General features: G+C 36.0%; 1 protein-coding gene across 3 annotated transcripts in view; it reads left to right on the plus strand.

Moving 5' to 3' along the window:
- Nucleotides 1-22,314, plus strand: part of zfh2 (Zn finger homeodomain 2) — a 78,900-nt gene extending 56,586 nt beyond the window's left edge. For 2 of the 3 annotated variants that reach the window (XM_081984413.1, XM_081984412.1), the window contains exon 5: nucleotides 16,787-22,314. In XM_081984413.1, coding sequence (XP_081840539.1) covers nucleotides 16,787-17,382 — 596 coding nt within the window. In that variant the 3' untranslated portion in view covers nucleotides 17,383-22,314. Of the gene's footprint in view, nucleotides 1-8,622; nucleotides 8,676-16,786 lie in introns of all 3 variants that reach the window. The other variant, XM_081984414.1, reaches the window with a different exon arrangement.
- The last annotated feature ends 292 nt before the right edge of the window (nucleotides 22,315-22,606 follow it).

Below are 22,606 nucleotides of genomic sequence, written 5' to 3' on the forward strand. Positions count from 1 at the left end.
GACTATCCTTTCAAGCTGTGTTTTGGCAGTTCAAATTTTGATACCGCTTTTCTTCCTGACTGTACCCAATTTTGTAGCGGTTTTTTAGGTTATTGAATAGGAAATTTAATGAAGATTCCAAAAATGTACTTGAATCAGTAGCTTTCTCACTCCAAGTGGGTTTTACAGGCGATTTTGTTCCTGACTATCCTTTCAAACTGTTTTTTTGGCAGTTCAAACTTTGATACCGCTTTTCTGCCTGACTGTACCAAATTTTGTAGCGGTTTTTCAGGTTATTGAATGGGAAATTTAATGAGGATTTCAAAAATGTGCTTAAATCAGTAATTGTCTCTCTCCAAGTGGGTTTTACACACGATTTTTTACCTGATTGACTCTACAAACTATGTTTTTGGCAGTTCAAACTTTGACACAACTTTTCTTCCTGACTATATCAAATTTTGTGGTGTTTTTTCAGGCTATCGAGTAGAAAATTTAATGAGAATTTCAAAAACATGTCTAAAACAGTTAGTTTCTTACTCCAAGATGGTTTTACCAGCAATGTTGGCACTGATTGTTCTTTCAAACTACGTTCCTGTCAGTTCAAACTTTGATACCGCTTTTCTTCCAAATTGTATTAAATTTTGTACTCTTTTTTAGGTTATTGAATAGTAAATTTAAGGATGAATCCAAAAATGTGCTCAAATCAGTAATTTTCTCACTCCAAGTGGGTTTTAGAGGTGATTTTGTCCCTGACTGTCTCTACAAACGACCCCGATTAGACGACCCCATTTGGTTCATTTAAAAATGTGGATAATTGAGCAAATTTAGTGGTATATTTAGGCAACAACTCCCACCATTTTAATAGTTAAAAATATTATACCGGGTGTCTAGAAATTGTTGATCAAATGTTATAGGGTGAAGAGAAGGTGTTAAATGTCAGTATTCCACGAAACACATTGATTAAAAAATTAGGTTCGGTTAGGTTTATTCGATCTTCAAGGTTTCCAAGTATTTTCAGAATTTCACAATTAAATTTGTATACTTTTTATTTTACTGTAACTTATTGGTAAACAGTGTGTATACTATACAACAGACCTAAAGTACCACCTAGACTTATCAATTCACATACACAAAAACTGATAGATCATTCAAACGGGCGTTGTTACCTTCGCCTCAGGTAAAAAGGAGCAGCCCATTGAAAGAATATCCAAACCTTCAATGAGTAGGCAATTCCCCAAGTTGATATATGGTTCCACTAACACGGTTCCTTCTTAGAATTTGATATACGAGCGTAATTTGACATGGATCAGACTTTGTAGCTGCGTAACCGTGTTCGTTAGCCACCGCTCTGGTAGAACCTAGATCCCTTCGATTTTTCGTTTTGCGTGTGTGTGTGTGTGTCGTAAACTCTTCAAAGAAAATTAAACGTTTGCCATTATCACGGTATAAGAAAAAACTTATGCCTTTTTGGAGGGGGACGGAGGTGCCCCATCAAATCAACGTACCACGTCGTACGGGGGCGATTTATATTTAAATGTCTGAATCGTTGCATGATTAGCTGGTATTAAATAAACGTAACGGACTCTTAAACGTTCGCTTATAATTTATTTTTTTTTATTGTCTATTGTCTGGGGAACATCTCACGCCATTATCAACGAACTCAATTTCTCCGATCGCGATAAATCGTGTCGGATGGGAATTAGCCCCGCTAGATCGGCAAGTTTTCTACCCCCACAGAGTTAAAAATTACCGGTAACCTAAACAAATAAGTTGCTGTGACCGTCGCGAATATCAATGAGACCGGGGATGAAAAATGGCCGCCCTTACAAGCAAGGGAAAGAAAGGTGTTTTGTGGCTCTTTAAAACAGTTTCAAAAGCAAACAAACAATAAAACGGAAACGGTTTCGATCTCGAGGCCCGAAACGGAGCTGACAAAATAAATGATAATTTCCAACACCCGCGCAGTGTTTGTAGAATGACGACCGGATCGGGATCGCATTCCTACGGCTACCTGCGCGCCCACGAACAAAAGACCGAGTAACAATAGATCGGTGCATGTATGTGTAGAATAGCAGTGGCTGTTTTATTTTTTTGGTAATTTTAGACAAATACGTCTAACCATCCATACGTGACACTAAGGAAGAGAATCACAGTAATTCACGGTTCGCAGCAAGTCACTGCAGTAACAATACTCAAAGTGATCAGTTTACCTTAACCAATTGATACTATCTTTAATGGGTTTCAACAGTATTACCTCTCTGTCTAGGTATTTTAGCTTTTTGCTAAAATGTAACATTTATTAGACAGAACAAAATTAACGGAGTTTTTAATTAACTATTGACCAAAATATGTACAACTAGCGTGTACGGCTTAGTAAAGGAGTACAAATATTAAAACATTGACGTTACTTAATTTCTTGAAAAGTTGTGATGATCGTGAGAATTTAAATTCGTAGCTGGCAACACTGTAAAGTTAAATTGACATCTGCCAACACCAGTTTTCTGACGAAACATGTCATTTTTTACCTGGAAATGTCTGTAAATTACATTTAAACTGCTGAAAAAGCTGAAACTGTAAAAGATCAGGTCACGTGAACGTGACAATTTAAATTTACAGCTGACAACACTGTAAAGTTAAGTTGACACCTCTCAAAAACAGTCATGTGATCTGGAAAATGTCGTCTTTTACGTAGAAAAGTCTGTAAATTACATTTAAACAGTTGGGAAAGCTGAAATTGTAAAACCACGTTTTCTGATTGCGATAACTTAAATTTGAAACTGGCAAGACTGTAAGGTTAAATTGACATCTGTCAACACCAGTCCTCTAACACAGAAAAAGTCATGTTTCCAGAAAAATCGGTTAGAACTTTTGGTAACGTCTTCTAGCCAGCCCGACCGCCAGACTTGACCGTACTCGACTTCCTTCTTTAGTAATTTTCAAAGACAAGTTTAGGTTCACCATTTAAAAACCAATTTTTGAGAGTAGTTACCGTAACACTTATATTCATAATTTCAGATCTAGTATCTAGGGTTAGTCGGAGAAGCTTGTGGTCGAAAAAAAAACCGTTATCTTAATAAATAAATTAAGAACCTAAAAAGTAATAAAACATCTGGATTTACTAATAAAAACCTGTATATGTATCCTGGTTAATCTGGGCCATATAAATTGCTTTTGTTCAGTGTTAAACTTTCTGAAACAGTACTTCAATCTTCATTTTATTTTATTTGCTTGCTATATTATTGTTTGTTCTTGGATTCATATTTAATCCTGAAGATGTTTTAAAAAGACGAAAACTAGGAACAAAAAGCACAATCGCTCGGTTTCATTGTGCAAATTGATTTCAATCGTTTATCCCTGGATGATTGCTCATGCAGAAACGTACAAAGTGAAAAAGTACCATTAATCAATTTGATGGGAACAATTAAACAAAATAAGAAATGACAAATTGGCATTAAAAATAAATATTTTTTGAAAATTTTCAGGTTTTTAGCATTTAAAGTTTAGCTTACTGTTTTTAAGTTAAACTTGAGAGTAATTTTAATTCATTGAACAGAAAAAAATATACAAATATCACTTTTTGGTTTGTTTGTTAGATATGTAATAAAACTTTGTATAAACTTTCAATGCAATACATCTGTTTAGAGGTGTAATTAACTCTTTTCTACTAACTAATTGTATTCCAAGGTTTAGTTTAAACATAAAGCTGTTTTAAAGTGAATTGTAATATGAGAGAACTGAAAGTAAAAGCAAATAATATAACAATCAATAAATATTTCTTTAGTGCATGTATGTTAATTAGCTATTTATGTAATCTGTTGAAGAAAGTTCGATTTCATGTAACGAAAACAGAAGATGAGTTACATAAAATAGAGGTTTTCAGAATTGTTGCATACATGAATTTGGTCACTAAGTAAGTGGTAAAATGGAATAGCAAATTGGAAATTTGGTACTATTACCCTCTATATACATCCCTACCTCACAAAATTATTACAAGTTAACTAATAACACAATAAAGTCTATTTTGCCATCTGATATAATTAAGAAATGGGTCACTACTTTATTATAATTGAGTGTTAAAAAGTATTGTCAAAAATAGCAATATTTGCCTTCTTTTATTTTTTATATCAATGAATTTTGAAGTTTGATTAATCATAAACTATGCTCTAAAGTTTCAAAAATCAAGGTTTAGAAACATTTTCTTGCAGTATTTGATATAAAACGAGCTTTTGAGATGTATTACTGTTATTTTGACAATTGTCACGTGACAGTATAGCTAAATAGTATTCTACAATCACGTGACAACTGGCACTAACGTCAAAACTGTCAAACTATGCTCTAAAGTTGCAAAAATCAAGGTTTAGAAACATTTTCTTGCAGTATTTGATATAAAACGAGTTTTTGAGATTTATTACTGTTATTTTTACAATTGTCTCGTGACCGTCTAGCTAAATGGTGTTCTACAATCACGTGACAAGTATCACTAACGTAAAAACTCTCAAACTTGCTCTAAAGTTTGAAAAATCAAGTTTTAGAAACATTTTTTGCAGTTTTTGATATAAAACGAGTTTTTGAGATTTATTACTGTTATTTTGACAATTGTCACGTGACCGTCTAGCTAAATAGTGTTATACAATCACGTGACAACTGTCACTAACGTCAAAACTGCCAAACTACGCTCTAAAGTTTGAAAAATCAAGGTTTAGAAAAATTTTCTTGCAGTATTTGATATAAAATGTGTTTTTGAGATTTATTACTGTTATTTTAATAATTGTCACGTGACCGTCTAGCTAAATAGGGTTCTACAACCACGTGACAACTGTCACTAACGTAAAAACTGACAAACTATGCTCTAAAGTTGCAAAAATCAAAGTGCTGGGATTTGTCCAAATCCTGGACCTGTAGTATCATATTGTTGACAAATTAGTTATTTGCATTTTGTTTGAATATGAAGTTTCGTATATGGATTATTATTTCTAAAGACTGTAGATAAGCTTCCATAAAGAAGTGTGGTAAACCCTTGGAAATTCGTGGTTTTTAATCACCGTGACGATAACAACCCCCGGGCGAAAATCCACGGGAGAACATTAAAATTTTAATATGCCGCTCTCATTCCGGATTCTATGGCAGCTTTACTTGGACGTAACGAAAACGCCTTCGCCTTGGCTTATGTACTTCATAAGGTTTTGTACGAGACCCGGGGGATCTCGGTAATTATAAAGTTTGAATTGGTCCGGAGCAGATGTCGCGGCGCGATTATTAAACTCTCGAAGGAACTTTTCTTCGAGGATAATGAGGGAAGTTTTTAATAAGAGTCTTCTTATGCTCAAGACCGGGTAAACAAGCCGGGAAGTTTTTGAAAACCGAACCGAACTAAAATTAAAGTATAAATTTTAGTTTGCCCGAAACCCTCGAACAATACAGAATCGAAAATCGAGATCGGGGCTAAATTGGAAATTCACGCTCGAGATAACACAATCTATGGCCAAACGAGATATTTAAATAGGCCGCCCTTGTTCTTTCAATTTTGCATCTCGCCTCGTTCCTTCTTTGTCAGCTAAATAATTGAATTCTCCCCTCTTCATATCCCCGCAAAAAGTAGAACAAACATTCCTAACAAAAGTTGAGTTTTTCACTTAAGTGGCTGTATTAACCGTAAGTAATTAAAGTTGGCAGACCGGTTGTAAATATTAAAAACTTCTCATCAAAAAAACACCAAAACTAATTAAAATCTGGCATTAACGTCACCTTACGGCCACCCCATCGAAAGCCCATAAAAATACCCGTAAACCACATTAAAATACCGAGACCAAACTGCTTATTATCATAAAAATGTACTTATTAATTTCTGGGTTTCATTTGAATACTGAACCTAAAGTTCTGTTAGAAAAAAAAAACAGAAAATGTCATTCGAGGCCACTTTTCCTAAGTTATGGTCCACTACTGGGTGTCCGGGAGAACCTTGGATATAAAAGATTAACTTGAGAATATACAAAGTGGTCAATAATCTCATAAGTTCACTTTTCCAGGCGCTTTTTAGATTAGAAAGCTGATATGTCTGAGTAACCTGATCAATAATGAATATTTTGTCTTTTAAGCTGTATGACCAGCTTTTTTTGAACATTATCAAAAGGATCATACAATGTTGTCCAAGAAAAAATATTGTACCTGAACACTTGCAAACTTCTTCCTTCGCACTTTTTAGGTAAATAGCTTTTTCGTTCTTTTCACTTGTATTAAAGTTAAAATAATCTACGTAATACAGTAATACTCGTTATATACACGGTGGTTACCCAACAAAAACTCTTTTGAAGTTGTGAGAAGATTCCAAGACAGTGAATCTTCTTTAGCAAGTTTAAATGTCACTTTTATGGGAGTTTTGAAATTGATCATTTTTAGGCAGGTCTGCAAATTTTATATCATTTGCTTATTCATAGAAGAATGACAGTAACTAACAGAAAAGTGAAATTTAATGTAAAATTGAAGAATACATTTAAATTGATCTTATAACACATCTAAATATATTTGTGTTTTTTTTTTTGTAATGTTCGTATTCTGTAAAAGTTTTACAGAACCTTTAGAAGATCATCAAATTTGTTCTATTGTTGATATTCTTCCTAATCAACAAAATATTTTGTCTGTTCTAACATTATAAGTTGCAACCGTATGTTAGGTCTAGTTAAAATACTCCAACGACTTTTTTGTCCTAATTTATGTCTTCTAATTCATATAAAACAACTTTTGCTTCTAAAACACCCAGCTGCCGCAAATATTTTTATGCGATTCCCAGATCCACGATCGATTAATAAGTTTCCTAAATTCGGGTGAATAATGCATGGTTAATTCGGACAGCTGCTGAAACAAAATCGATACACCCTAACACATTATATATGGGAACACGCATTAATTCCCGAAATCTTGATAATTCGTATAGGTTCCGCCCTTAAAACCCTACTGAATAAGGACGAAAATTGATCACTTTCGGCCCCAGGGTGTTGGTATATTGTCATATTTCTATTGCCGAAGTGTTGTTCGTCAGCTTTTTACTGTGACCGTCCATTAGCACAGTGCACCAGAGACGTAGTCATCCATTTTTTTTTAACGGATTTTCTTCGATTTAGTTAACCCCAAGTAACTTTTATTGCATATTGCCAGTTTAATGGGTTGTCGTAAATTTAAATTTTACTTTTTCAACTAAAGGGGTGACTTAACCCCTACATAAATCGGTTAAAAACTAAAAGCATCGATTGTAAAAGCCGATATTTTAAGTTATTACGTTCATACCGGAGGCGGCAGGGTACGGTCTTTTATGTAACAATTTCGCCCCGTTAAGTAAATAAGACGATAGGGGTGGAAATGATTTTCAATATTAAATACGGCGTTAAAAATATCAAAGTACAAAAGTGTGGATACTTCTTTTTTCGGAGCTATCGGCATCATTAATCATGGGAATAATACAGTGTGTCGTTACAGGGGGATTTTTGCATGGAAAACGTGGATATATTTTACACAAAGAGAGGGATATTATTTAGGGGTGGGTTGGACGGTTTTTGGTTTGCCGTTTTGTCGCCATTTTTTTTTTTTCGTTTACTATTTACACATTTTCGATAATTAAATGCTACTCTTTTAATAACGGACGTCAAGAAAAGTAACTCCAGTGAACAGTTTACTGCATAGTTAAGCATCTAATTTTTTCTTCAAAAAGCAAGAGACTTTTAAAATATGATCAGTATTAGTAAAATCGTGTTTTCTCTTTTTTTGTTCAATTATCCACCCCTGACGATCGCCCAATTCCGCTTTATAGTTAACCCAGCCCTGTACAGGTAAATAAACCTCTGTTAAGTTGACATAATCTGGCCGCTGGAAAATGCCTTAGATCACGTGTGACGTACTATACTTTATCTACGACCAAATGGAAAGTCCAGTTTTCGCAAATCAAATAATTCAGAGTAACTTTTCATTAAAAAAGTATATTTTCAACGTATTGACATCATATTTGTACTATGTTAATCACAGGTATTATGCCACCAAAGAAAAAAATAATAACGTAATAAAAAAAATTCTTAAAATAATTATTTATGGTGACATTACAGTTATTAAGAAGAAAGGGAAACCTTTCAGTAATATTACTTGATGTGTTTGCTATTGCAGATAATATTCTAGACGAAGTGATAGTTACTTAAAACTGTATGAACAATGCATTACGCGATGATCTCCATCTAATATACTCTGATAAAGGAAGAAATGTAAACAAAATCAATTTTTCCCAGCATTAGAGCAATAGTTCGTGGCCGATCTTATAACTGTGCTCTTTTTTTACAACTGTGCGTAAAGAGGTTCATTACGTAACGGAAAACTATGCGTAATTAGCTATTTACACTGAGGTCGTAGATAAAAATAGTAACATACGAAAGATAATTACCTGAATTTGATACACTGTATACCAACTAATATTCATCAAAAATACCAACTGGTTTAAAAATTATTGCATGAATGGTTAAAGTAATAAGTACCTCATATGCGAAATAATATAGTTTTGCAAAATATCACGGATAATAATATGTTAGTGAGTAATATAAACGTGCTTAAAAAAATGAAATTGACCGTAAACACCCCACTGAATTGACATTTTCTTTCCAATTTCAGCCTACGAATCAACACCATGCGAGTACGGAGCTATACTGACCTCCGTTGGACAGGTCAGTAACATTTTAAGCACGTTTATTGTTACTTTAAAGCAGCTTAATCACCCCCCTCTTACCCTTTTAGCCCCCAGGCTTTTAATTTAGTGCTTTTTTGGTGTTATTAGGTTTTACCCGTAGTTCCCAGGACGCCCGGAATTTTCCCACAATCAAAACAGCATCAAAACCAACAAGCCGACGTTTAGTCGTCGCTAAAAAGCCATTTTCACCCTCTCGGCAATTAATTTTCCGACTTTCAACCCTTTAAGGCCACTTGTTGCCTCGCCCTTCATTTGGAAGCGCCGAGTTAATTAGAAACTTGACAAATATTGTTCAGGCTTAAAGCGACGATTAACAGATTTAAAGTTGGTGTTTTGGGCTGTTTTGACAAATTGAGCGGCGGTTTTAATGAAAGGGTTATTTGGGAAACGTTTTGAATTTTATTACCGAGTTTCCTTTTACTTTTTAAAGGGGGGATTGGCATGCGACCAAAAGATATACGGCGAAAATGGGTTGACGTAGCAATGTAATAGAAAGGTGAATATTTTCAATGTGACGTTTGTTTCTTCCTATTTTATTTATTTATTTATTTAAGATACTAATTACAAAACACCCAGTGGTGGGACGCCAGAGATAGAAGCACTAAAAACTAACTATTGATGCACACTCCAAGTGAAGTGTGTGTCTTAGAAAGCTATTATAGAGCCTAAACATAATGTCAACATTCTGGAAATATTTAGTGTTTTTAATGACAAAACCTAGGACCATACGTATTATCAATATATCTTTATACTCCATTATGAATCTATAATCAGTCTTGGTCAGCACATTGGCAGTGCATTGTCATTAACTGAATAAGTATTTTCTATTGTTTACTTACTAAGAAAGACTAGATCGAAGCACACACAGGGAGTTTTGACTTGGGAGAAAGGAATAGTAGGTGGACTAGTAGAGTTCTGTCAAGTTAAAGACCTTATGATAACAAATACTTTCTTCAAACTGCTAAATTGTAAATAAACCTGGAAATCCTCTGCGAAACCAAATAGATTACATCAAGACCAATGTATTGAGTACGGTCTAAAAATTAACTTAAAGAAAACCAAGTTAATGGTAGTTACAAAATTCCCACAAGATCTGAACCATGTGCTCCTGACCAACGTGGCCAACACCACCATAGCGAATGTTTCAACATGTAAATCTAGGAACTTGGATATTATTATGGAACTTAATATGAGGATGCTGCGTTGTTCCTTTTTTTTTTGGAGAAAAACCACAACGACAAGCTAAAAGAATTCGAAATGTTGCGCTACAGTAGAATGTGACATGTAAGTGCGTGTATATGTAAGTGCTGAACCAGATGAAAAAGGAAGATGCTCAGATCAAGCCATAAAAAAAAAAAACTTCAATACCTGGTGGACTAGAAATAAACACTTCTCCAATTGAGAGTCTAAGGAAAGATTAGTGAAAAGGGGGACATTGGCAGACAACGTGTGCTACTGTTCAGAGCTGCAGTCCACAAAGTCAAGATTGCTGTGATGATAGCAAATCTCTGAAGAGATGATGCACTATAAGAAGAAGATTATTACTTGACAGCCTGGTAAAAATCTCCGCATTTATTATTTTTTAATTAACAACTGACAACAGAGTCTAGATCTTGCTGGATAGCAATAGTATCTGCTTCCGAAGAGACTATTTTAAGGATCTTGAAGTCATCTGCAACATCCCTACATCCCTGCGTTACTCACTGAGTAAGTTGTTTTTGATAGATCACTCAAGAAGGTATCAACATTCTTGCCAAAGCCAGTTTTCTAGTAGTGTTGGTAATTTACTCTGTCAAAAACCTTTTCAACATCCGTAAAAATGACATCTAGCTGTTTCTATGGCGTTTAGAGTCACTAAAAATACAAAGATTAGATAAAGTAGATTTTCCTGGGACAAAACCATGCTGCTGTTCCGGCTATGAACGAATTTATAAAGACTGTCATAGAGAATTGAATCAAAGATGTTGCATTTTTGCCACAAGACGAGAAACAGGTGTTGTCGGGCATCACCAATCGAATACTTGCACGCGGAGTAATCATTAGTAAACACATTAACAGGGTTCATTAAGAAACTCGTGTTCGGATCTTTTTAAATGCATCCAGTTTTTCTCTAGATTCCTAAATGCCGCGTTAACAAGCAAAACATTCTAAACCGTCGCCCCCGCCACTACTAAATTGTCTCTAATAATTACCTTAAGTAAGAATATCCCTATTAAAAAACTGTCGCGATAATTATAATTCGTTAAGGCACGTTCACACAGAGCGCAATTAATGCACGAGTCACATCCTCTTCCTGCTTAGAGTTAATTCGTTCAGATTTCCTTTAATTGCGGTGTGATTTGAGCGAGAACGAGAAAACCGGGTGGCAGGATTCAGGAACGCAGTGGCCGCCCCTTTCCAACCCCCCCAATAAATTAATTTGGACCCTTTTTTTAAAACGGGGTCTTGCTATAAATTGGGCTCGTGTGGGAGTGGGAGGGTTGCATTTTTTATGTGCAGATATTCGTCTTGTTAATAAGGGTAGAAAAAAATGAGTCACGCATCATCCCCTTATAACGATAAGTTGCCAAGTTTCTTTCGGAGTTTTTATTTAATCGCGTGTACAGGGCTTCCAAGTTAATGTTTATATTCATTTAAACTTTGTCAATTTTTCTTAGAAAAGTGAATCTTTGATGTGTCCCAAAAATGAGCTCATTTGTACTATTCTGACCCTGTTCATTTATCGACAAGGTGGTATATGGGATGATAAGGGCCACCAGACCTATCTTTGTTTGATTTTCTTATGTAATTACTTCAAATCATAGTAAATTGCTGCTGGGGTAATCAATTTCTCTATTAGAGATATGCTAACCCACAAAGAAGTCTTGCAAACAGCCAGAACAGAAAGGCAATTGCTTACAACAGTAAAATATCGCAAAATTGCCTATTTGGGTCCTTAATAGCCTGGAGAAAAATACCGCCTTGTTGCTGGCAAGCAGATGTTGTGGCTGAGAAACGTCAGGCAATGGACAGAATTTCGTCAGGCTGGTGAGCTTTTCAGATTAGCAGAAAACAGAGAAGCACTCTCTACTGCACATGAAGATACGAACTGAACTTTCTTCAAAATTATCCAAATTCAATCACTTAAGTTTGAAATGCATGAAAAGAATAACTAAAAATAAAAAAGTAAAAAAACGATATGTTTAAGATCTAAATTAATAGCATTACCTTCAAATCTACTCACAGTGACTAATTTTGTTAATCTTTTCACTAAAAGATTAAGAACAAAGAACTCGATGATGGTTCTGGAGTGCCTAGGAAAGCTCAATGATCTAGGAAGGAACAACAAGGTAACCCTCCCCTGGGTTCCGGGGCACGTCGGAGTAGAGGGTAACCAACAAGCAGATACTCTGGCACGAAAAGGAGCATCAGCGCCACTGATCGGGCCAGAACCATTCTGCGGCATTGGAAAAGCATATGTCCAGGAAGAACTTAATAAAGCTGAAGAAGAACTGACAGCAAAGCACTGGCAAAGACTTCCAGGACTGAGGCAGGCCAAAGATCTCCTCGGCAATTTTAACCGTCGGCGACTCAGAGAACACCTAAGGAAGCTAGGCCTAGAAGATGACAGTACCTGCAGGTTCTGCGGAGAAGAACCAGAAACACCCCACCACATCTTGCTGGAGTGTTATGCTGTACTCCACAGATGACTAAACACACTGGGATTATACCAGCTGGCAGTGGAAGAAATACCTCGAACAGACCCACTCAAGATCCTGAAATTCCTGGAGGAACTAAATCTTGAGGAGCTGCTGTGAACAAGGAAACCTTGAGATAGCAGAAGAAGATGGGGTACAATAGATCTAAGCCATCCACCTGTCACCATCCACACCTACCATTACCATTATCATTACAAGAACAAAAAAGAAATGTTCACCATTTCTACTTTACCTCATGGTGTATTGGTCAGAATTGAGACAATGTCATTGTCACGTGAGCATTTAACCAATACAAGCCTATACTTTCCAGTTGGAAACCTATTGGGGAATGTCTTTGCAACTTTTACTCAGAATAATGATGATGTTGAGGTTTAATGGTAATTTAGTAAAGATGTTGGGAAATATACTAAAACAACGCCACTGGTGCCGACAAAGCAAAAACAAAAAAGGTCCCAAAACAAGTTTCTCTGCCTCTCGGGCGAAAGTTTTTAATTTTCAATAAAGCCGTTGCCGCCAGTGTGTATCCGGGCGAAATATATTTTATAATTCGGAAAAACTCGCACACGGCTCGGAAGCAAAAATCCATATCTCACCCCGGGGGACGAGACGTCCTCCCCCCCCTTTCAACCCCGCCGACCCACCCCATTATATTTCGTCGGAAGCAAAAGTAAAATTTAAGAATCCCTCGCCCTCGCTCTCGAGGTAGACCTGCTAAATTTTCATTCTCTCTTTTTAATATTTTCCTTTTAGGATTTTTCTTGCCAGCCTAGGGTTATTCTCCGTGTGACTTTCACAGTTTCATATATTTACGTCCCCCTTACAAACATAACGTGTGGCACAATCGACTGTTGAAATTTATGCAGGACAAGTTGAATTTTTTTCTTGGAGAATCACTCCGTTAAATTCAGTAAGGGAAGGAAAATATATCCCCGGGTGAATTCGGTAGGGGCAGGAGCGGCACACAAAAATAGGCAATTTTCTTTTTATGTCGGAGCGAGGATTTTTTAATTTCGACCGCGAAATATAATTACAAAGTCGGAAAGTGTAATTTAAGATGCTGTTTTATTGGAGATTTTATTGTTAATGAAAATGAGTTTTCCGGCCCGGGGAGCTTTCTCGGCTTTTTTATGGCCGGTTTTTTTGTCGTTCATCTCGCAGGCATCGGAATTCGTTTTCCGTGCGATTTGTAATTGAGAGGGGGGTAATTAGTTATCCCTCTTTTAATTCAGTTCATGTTTTCTTGAAATATTTCACAGTCTGAACGGACATTTATTTTGTGTCTTGCTGATCTGACTGTTTTTTAGAAGTTTTCAAAATACCAACATAAATCTCATGAAATTAAGCAAAATTTGGCTATGTCAAATGCAAGCCAAAGTCAAGACCAACCTAATATCAAACATGTTTGTACGAAAACTATATGGCGATTTTCTTTTTCTTTCTCTGATTATCAATAACTTATAGCGTATGTTATTCAACTTCATTGACTTTGATACCATTGTCCTTATCTTCAAGGGCCTGGGCTTTTTATCAGGTGACTTTTTGACTCTCAAAGAAGTAAACAACAGGATTATTAAATTATTTTTAAAAAGCTGTTCAAACAATGTTTACGAAAATTGAAAATCGAGAAAAAGACATTTTTGCGTCAACGAAACGGTGTTGGACTGTCCATTAAATTCCGTAAATAATTTCTCATGTAATGTTCTAGAAAGTAAGACCGATGAATCCTGGAGTGTATAGAGAAAACGTGAATTTGGGAGCAAGTCTGACATACTACTACACGAATTTGGAACTAATTTCAAATTTTTCGAATTAAAGTGTTTTAACAATATAAATATGACGTATTTTTAGCCTTAAACTAAACTTTTCGTAAAATTATCCAATTTTATGACCGACATAATAGATTTAGTATTTTGACACGCTCATTCTTCCACTAGAGCTAAAATTTTGAACTTTGCATCTACAGTAAAAGAATTTTAAAGTTATTATAATATTAACAGATTAACTAAGCTAAAATTGAAATCATTGACTCAAACTAAAACCAATAAACTTCGTAGAAGATACTGACCCTGCGTGCAATAGGACTTTTTTATTATCGCGATTGTCATCATAACAGTGCGAGAACCAGGTCCGATATCGATCCCGAACAACAAACATTTATGCAAGGTAATCATATTAAATTGCTGATCTGTCATTGTCACAATTTTGTATTATTTGAACCGGACCCGGTAATAACGTAATTAAAAAGGGCGCGTTTCTCGCTCTTAAGGTAGACGGAAATAAATGCAGGATTCAGTAACGCAGCGTTTGATTTAAGGGTGGCCATTATTGTCTACGCGGCGTTTTGATTTAGGCTCGTTATTACCGGAGATAATGAGTTTTTTTTAGCGTCCCCTTCTCTAAAAAAAATACGGAGATAGGGTGCCACGCACCATTGTCTTCAAAGGGTGATTTATAGGCCCGGATCGAACTTCTATGAATACGGGATCCGTAGAATAAATTTTCTCGCCGGAGATTTTGCATGTGAAGACGCCAAAACGAAACACTCACATAAGAGATACATAACTTTGGAAGATACGACGCCCGTTTTTATATGGCACACGCGTCCTTAATCCCGTTTTTGCATTTCGACGCACCCGGGGTAGAAAATTAGTCCCGGTTTTTTTCCCCTGGCAACTGATATGCCCGCGTGTTCCTTTAGTAAAAAAAGGGCCGATCGAGATCAATAATTTAAACCCGCGGGCAGAGTTTTTTTTTGGGGGGTGGTTGAATAAGACGACGTCGATTCTTCAATTTCGTGTTTTGGGGAGTGGCGCTGTTGCCATATTTGCATCGAGATAATATATCATTTTCTTTATCTATTAAGTTTTATTAATTAACAATTTTATATATTTATTTTTTTTGTTCTAGTCTTTTGATTGTAATTTTAAACCTCTCATCAAATTTTTGTGAATGTTTATAAAAAACTCAGGCTGTTTTACTTTTCCTAACATCTTCTTCTTCGTTAACCATTATCTGTCCACTCCTTAACTCCATTTGTTTCCATGCTGTTCTGTATGGTACCATCTTCTTCTTGCTATTCTTTTATCATCATCCAACCATCTCCTCTGTGGTCTGACGACACTCCTCTTTGTTTGGTGTGGTCTCCAGTGTACATGATTTGATACCCATGATGATGCTGATATTGTTAGATGGGCTCCCTTCGGAGAAGACACTTAGATCGCTATCCCATTGTGACCCATCACCAGCTAGTACCGCCAGCAAGCCTCCTTGACCGAGTACCTTGAATATCTAAGGGATTGATTACACTCTTACCCCAAAGCTCTTTTCTGATCGTCGCAAGTGCTGGGCACTGTGTGAGAACGTGTATCGGAGTTTCCTCGTCTTCTAGACACAAGTGACATTCCGGATCCTGTGACAGACCCAGAATGTGCATGTGTCTTCTCATCTGACAGTGACCCGTGAGAAGTCCTGTCCCACCATCATTTCACATTCAAGACCAAATAACTTAAAACATAAATAAAATTGTATTGTTTTGTTTCTATCCATTTTGCTTTATATGCAAAAATAAGTGTAACGGTTTGAATTAAAAATTATTCAAAATCAATCTCGTACAGTTGTCGCAATCGACGCGTTTCGGATCTTAATTTGCCGGTGCCGCTAAAAAAATATCTGAGCTTATCTCGACACTTTTAAATACCCATAAAGATCGTCCGAACGGCCCACATTACCGCTATTAAAACCTGCCCAGAGTGGACCGAAATAAATAAAAGACAATCATTAAAAGATTACATACTTGTCGATACATTAACATCAGCATTTTATCGTGTCGACCAGACGAGTTCTGGTCAAGATTACGAACGGCCAGTACAAGGAACCATCACCGGTACGGCTGTACCATGGGCTGGTCCGATGTCTCGTGGACTTGTATAAATTTGTCCCAACATTTGTGTTAAGATTGGAACCAGATTAAAATGGATTCTCCATCGGCCCACTCTTAACTTTGATTTTATTGAGGTGTGAGTAGTTCTATTAAGCTGCGTTCCTGAATCTGTTAATCGTTGTCTGAAAGGTCCGTAAAATTGTATTGTGTAAGATGAAAATTGGAACGTGTCTTGGGCAAGATATAACGTGGTACCAGACGAACGTATTGCAAACCAACGAATTTCCTGCATAAATTATCTCAGTAATTAGCTCTCGGACACATCCGAATGCCACCTCGTGAACAGATAAAAATAAATCGTTATTTTAATAGGCCGTGGTACCGGCCGGTACCTCAGGTGTTGGGATGATTAGTTTTGGCACCGTGTTTATTGGTTTTAGCAATCCGCCTGAACAAATTGAATATGACAAAACTTGTATGCATTTTTAAAGGTGTGTCTCATTATTTCAGGGGGACCCGGAGGACTGCTTCTAGACACTGGCAATGGTCCCTCCTTCCTACCGCTACCACCCCAAGTCCTAGAAGAAGTGGCCCAGAACAACACGGAACCGGGAGTAACCACTCTCAAGCTTCCCGATACTTCATATCACCGTCCCGCCGATCAATCTATCAAAGAAATCGACATGGAATTGTGTTTTGTGTGCAAAAAGTGCCGGATGGCCTTTCCTAACGACCAACCGCTCCTCGTCCATCAAAGACAATGTTACGGTCCCAGCCAGGAATCTAGAGGAGCTTTTAGAATCGTCCAGACCGGCTTCGAGTGTAGACAATGTAATAACGGGGTACGATACAAAACCCTTATGGACTTGAAAGGCCATCTGGACTCGCAGGAGCACCAGCAAATAATCGCAAGACCTCCGCAAAGCGAAAGTCCTTTAAGTCACGAGATGGAGAACGTGGTCAATCAAATTACGATGTTGGCGGCCAGAGCCGCCCAGGAAAGGCCAGTTGCACTGGATAACAATTCGAACGCTTTTTGCCAGCCAACGGAGCCAAAAAGACGATTCCTCAGTCCTACACATGCTTTGACCAGTGCCGGACACTAAACTCTGCGCAAACATTTCAGTCCTAGCCCACTTTAAAGATGTATTTCTACTGTAAATACACTCGGTTTTAAAAAGTTATAGGATAGCACAGCAAGCAGGTAAAGTTGGAAATTGGTGTGTTTGATAGTAGAAACTGAATTTCGGAAGGTTTAATAATTATGATATGCACATTCTCTTAACATATCCTAGAAAGAACGAGCAGGTGACAACAAAAATTTCATTCTGGTAGGTTGGATTTAAATATTTTTTTCTAATTCTACATATTTGACACTTCTAAGACAAATAGAGAATCACACTATATTACTGTGTCTGGCGTGTGTAGTGTCTCTGATATGCTCTAGTGTCAGAAGACATTTCAGTCCGAAGCACCACCTCTTAACCATTTAAGGTTTGAATTAAGCTCCAGTGCTTAGGTTACAGAAAGATGAAAACAGTCATAATGATAAATAAATTGTAAAGTACTTTCAATTTCTTTAGTTGTCTGAGTCTCATTAAGATGTTGCTTTATTGAATTATAGATTTACTTACTTCAAAGATTTGGTTAATAGACTTTACTGAGGGCCAGACCTACAAATAGGATACAACTGTAGTACTAAAACCAAAGTAATTATTTCATTAGATTATATGTGGTTTGCTATGATGATTCTCAAAAAGATTTGACAAAAACCATTGAACAGCAATGGTAGGTACTCAAAATACTCAAAAGTTAATTATATACAGGGTAGAGAATACAATATTCATAAACTTCCTTATTGAAAATCCGATTCAGAGCTATTTCGTATTTTAAGTCAAATTTGTAGTTCTAAAAGTGATTTTTCCAGAAAGTCTTTTATTTTTGGTTTGGGTGCTTTGTTGTTTTGAGTCTGTTCTAAGGTTATCTGGTTCTAAGCAGAAGATTGTCTAAAATAATTATACAAGGGTGGTCAAAAATTGCCATTATAAATAGTTTGTAGCTACCACAAGCGTTGTAATGATTTATTACATTACTATTTTTCATTTACGGCAGTACACCATGGCTACCCTGTATATTTGGTCGTTACAGGTAAACTTCTTGCTGGGAAACTTTTGATATGGTAAATATCAATTCTTATTAATTACGTTATTTCAATTAACAACGAAAAAATTCTAGTTTCTACAGGTAAAGTTACAAACTACCAGACTGTACCGGTTAAGTTGTGCTTAGTAGTTTTGAAACTGAGTGTAGTTAGGTTAGGTTTCTACGGTTTGTTTTCGTACTGAAAGACATATTGGTAGGCTTGGACTGAACCCACTGACGTAGCCGTGTAAAATAATCTAGTAGTCGTTGTATGTAACATAGGTAAAAAAGTAGGGTTATGTTTCCTATAATTGCAACTGATAGTTACTAATTAAGTCGAGCGGGCCCGCGTAGCCCGCGCAATGCCAGTTCCTGCAATTTTTTGTGTGTATCGTCTTTGTAAATAGGAAAATTGCGACATGAAATGTTCCTAATTGTAACCTAAATCTCGCGTAGTTATATATAAAAATTAATGTAAAGGGGCGGGGCAATGCAGTATCGCCCCGCCCCTCAAACGTTTCGGTACGACTAAACTGCATGCGCGTCGGCGCCAGTAAAGCAAGTTCCTATACTGGGCGTGGCTGATGTTCCTCAAAGCCACGCCCATTTTTATTACTATTATTATTATTATTATCGAATATTGAAGTATATTTGCAACTTATTACCGTTATAATTATTATTATTGCAATTTTTTTTCCCCGTAACTGAAGGAGGAATATCACGTGGACAAAACGTCACGCTTTTCGATTAAACACCCTCCTACTAGCGTATTATGGGCTCTTTAATTAATTACCCCCCTCGATCTGACAAACTTGGTTCCTACTAATAATAATTATTACTTAAAAAAATATTGAAAAGTCAGTGACGCGAGGCGGCGCAAGTGGCGGCATCTTTTTTTATCTGTTATTAAGTGCAATATTCCGGGCGCTAGATGGCGCTGTTAACGGCCGCTTACCGTCAGCGTTTACGCTGACCTTGCACCGCCCCCGTTAACGAGCTAGTTATTACGTTTTTCCGTTGGATTCCAACATGATCGCATATATATAGTAGTAGATATATATATTAAAAATTTTAACTATTAGGATTAACGTATCCAAAATAACTCAAAAATGGGAAACGCCACCCAGTTGGCGTGACCTGCCTCGCATTAAAAAGTGAGTTTTCTTGGAACAATGTGTGATTGTTGAATATAGATATTGCTGAAATTTGGGCGCAATTGACGCCGCCCCCAAAAGTGGGGGGTGGATTCAAATGCGCACGCCACCTACGATTATTATTAATATTCACGTAAGTTAAGCTATTTCTGTTTTTCTTTGAAATCTAGTTCCTACTTTTTCATATCTTCTTGCTGTTTTTTGCGTTATACAGGGTGTCCTGTTAAAATGACGTACAGTTTAGTTGAGGGTCGGGATTTGGATGGTAAGGTAGGTTCACATGTTTTTCAAACATTTCAGGGTTACACATATTTTGTGTACAACTCTATCTAGTTAAATAATATTACAATACAACACAGTATATGATTTATTTGTGGTTTATTTTTTGGCTAAAAAGTTCTCATTAGAAAGTGAGAAATTTCAAGCAATTTTTAATCATAATGACATCGGTAGATTAAGTATCTATATATCTATATATCGATCTAAGAATTTTTCTAAAACGGCCCTGTACTCTCTGGCCAACTCTCTCTGGCCATCTTAGTAGTTTGTTTGATAGTTAGGGAATTGTTCCAAACAAATTTGAACCAAAATGATATTTGCTTCTTAGAAATTAATGTTTTTCCATTGAAGAATAAAAACTCCTGGTCAATATGACTTACGCCACTGAAGTCAACTTCAAATGTCAATCTGTACAGAGTCCATATACATTTTTCATATCTGAGGCAATTATAAACTTCATTTTCACAGGCAAAACTGCACCACAATGACGTAAAAAAGTCGAATGAAAAGTTGTAATATTTTTTTAATAAATCATGACGAACTTGTGGACCTACCCTCATTATATGACTTCTTTGATCCAGTTGAAATGGTCTTAACAAAACTAATCGCACTGTATATGGAAATCGTTGGAAATGCAAGGTAAGTTAAATGGGCAAAAAGATTGACCTGCTTAAAAATAATCTGTTTGGGTTTGGGACATTGTTACTGTTTCGTAGATATAGGGTGAAAACTAAAAAAAAAAATATATCTGACCGTAAAACCATCATGTCAGCGATAAGGCTGATTTGAAAATACCAAAATCTGGTAAAGACGTCATATTGAACATTGCCCACGTAATCTCCTGATTCATCTCCTCTCGACTTTTTGATTTGCGATGAAATGATTTTTTTTTACTGGTTTCTAGTGCTGCTACGAGTTACAGACTCTTTCTAGTTTTCGAAATTGAGAATTACGTTTTGTAAGCACAGTTTTAGACTATCTTTGAGTCTGTAAGTTAAATTTTGAACAGTTTTAGTCTTGAAAATTGAACTTGAAAAGTTTAATCCGAAAGTCGAGTTTTGTCTATGTTCAGTTATGAAATCGACGTTGATTGATTTTTAGTTCTGAAACTAGATACAGATTATTTCAGTCTTAATAATTGCCTGTTACTTACTTATTTAACCTAACAGCACATAATCAAACCGATTTTACTCATATGTACGACTTTTTCAGTACTATTGTGTAAAAACTCAATTTTCCCAATGTCATAAATCCTCAAAAACTATTTTTGAACTTTTCTTTCAGTTCTGAGCTGTTAGTACTGTTTGTAGTGCTTCAAATCAGTTTTCAGACTTTTCCAGGCATCAGTCAAGACAAGGTTTCAATCAGAAAAGTGGAATTTATGACTGTGTATAGAAGTAAAAGTTTCAGACTATTTAGTCATTTGAAAAGAAAGTTTAGATAACTTTTAGTCTTCAATGAATGTTTACTCACTTTCTGGTTTCAAAAATTAAATTCGTCCAGTTTTCACCATTTTTAGATGGAAATGACGTTCTGGATTGTTGTTTTAAGTGCAGAAATGTCCTCTAAGTAAAATTTTGTTTTTAAAGTTAATTTTTAGACCTATTTTCTGTCTGTAAAATCAGAATTGGTTAATATGGCGTCTCTAATCAAAAATTAACTTGCCAACATAGTAGGTCGAAACGCCCTGTATCACTGGCAACAATGTAAAACATCTTTAACCCGTTTTAACCAACTTTGCTCTATATTTTTAACTTGACACCCTGTATTATACTAATAATTCTAATATGGGCTTTGTTGATCTGTTTATCTGTTGTTACGCAGCTCTCTAAACAAAATACTCTACTTAGTACATTTAGTCCTATTTTTCTAGAAGTTTTCTTTAGTTTTTAGTTAATGTATAGCATACAGTTTTAGTTGTAATTCATATTATTGACATTTTTTGTAAATTTTAGTTTATGTTAACTCGAAGGTGATTTTTAGTTTTTAAGAATAATCTCATTATTTATATTTATCTTGTAAATAACTACTGGTTTAACTTTTTCTATTTCAACTATTGTTCGGTTGTTAACATGGAGATTAAGGGATAGTACAACTTCCTTTTTTACCCGCATACCCTGTTTCTTCTCCATAATGATAACCATTTAGAAGTTCAGTTTTTTTTTATATTATTACACTGTTTCTATTGATTTTCATCAGGAATGAATACTAATAATAATAGTATACACTTTTCGAGCGTGGTCCGTTATTTTTTACGGAACGACAATCGGATGTTTACAAGCACAAAAGAAAAACATTAAATTCTGGTCGTAAAAATCACTAAAAATCGCGTTAAAAATAACGGACCATACGCGAACGCTCTCTAATATCTAATAGGTAAATGTTTGTATCCTACGGCTTAAATGCCGCCTCTCAATTTGTGAGTGTATATGAAAGTCAAAATAAACTAAATAGTTTATCATATTTTGGTGGTTTTATTGATTGACCCTGTAGAAGAAAATTATCAAAAAAACAAGACAGACAAATCTGTCTCGATGGGTTTAAAAGCACACCAATTAGTACTCATCAAGCCCTGCCCCCTAATCACTCTTAATTAGGCACATCCGTTTCGGTCTTCTTTTGTCCCGGGGTTCCTATATGTTTATGATTTGGTTCCGTCTGAGCCTCTTTGATTTTGAAAAGGACCTAGTTGTGGCCTTGATATTCCTTCGATCCCAGTTTGTTACAATAATTACTAGAGTCAGGTAAGTTTTGA

Source organism: Ips typographus, linkage group LG7 (assembly GCF_016097725.1).
Source record: "Ips typographus isolate SLU linkage group LG7, UJ_Ityp_2.0, whole genome shotgun sequence".
Taxonomy (NCBI): domain Eukaryota; kingdom Metazoa; phylum Arthropoda; class Insecta; order Coleoptera; family Curculionidae; genus Ips; species Ips typographus.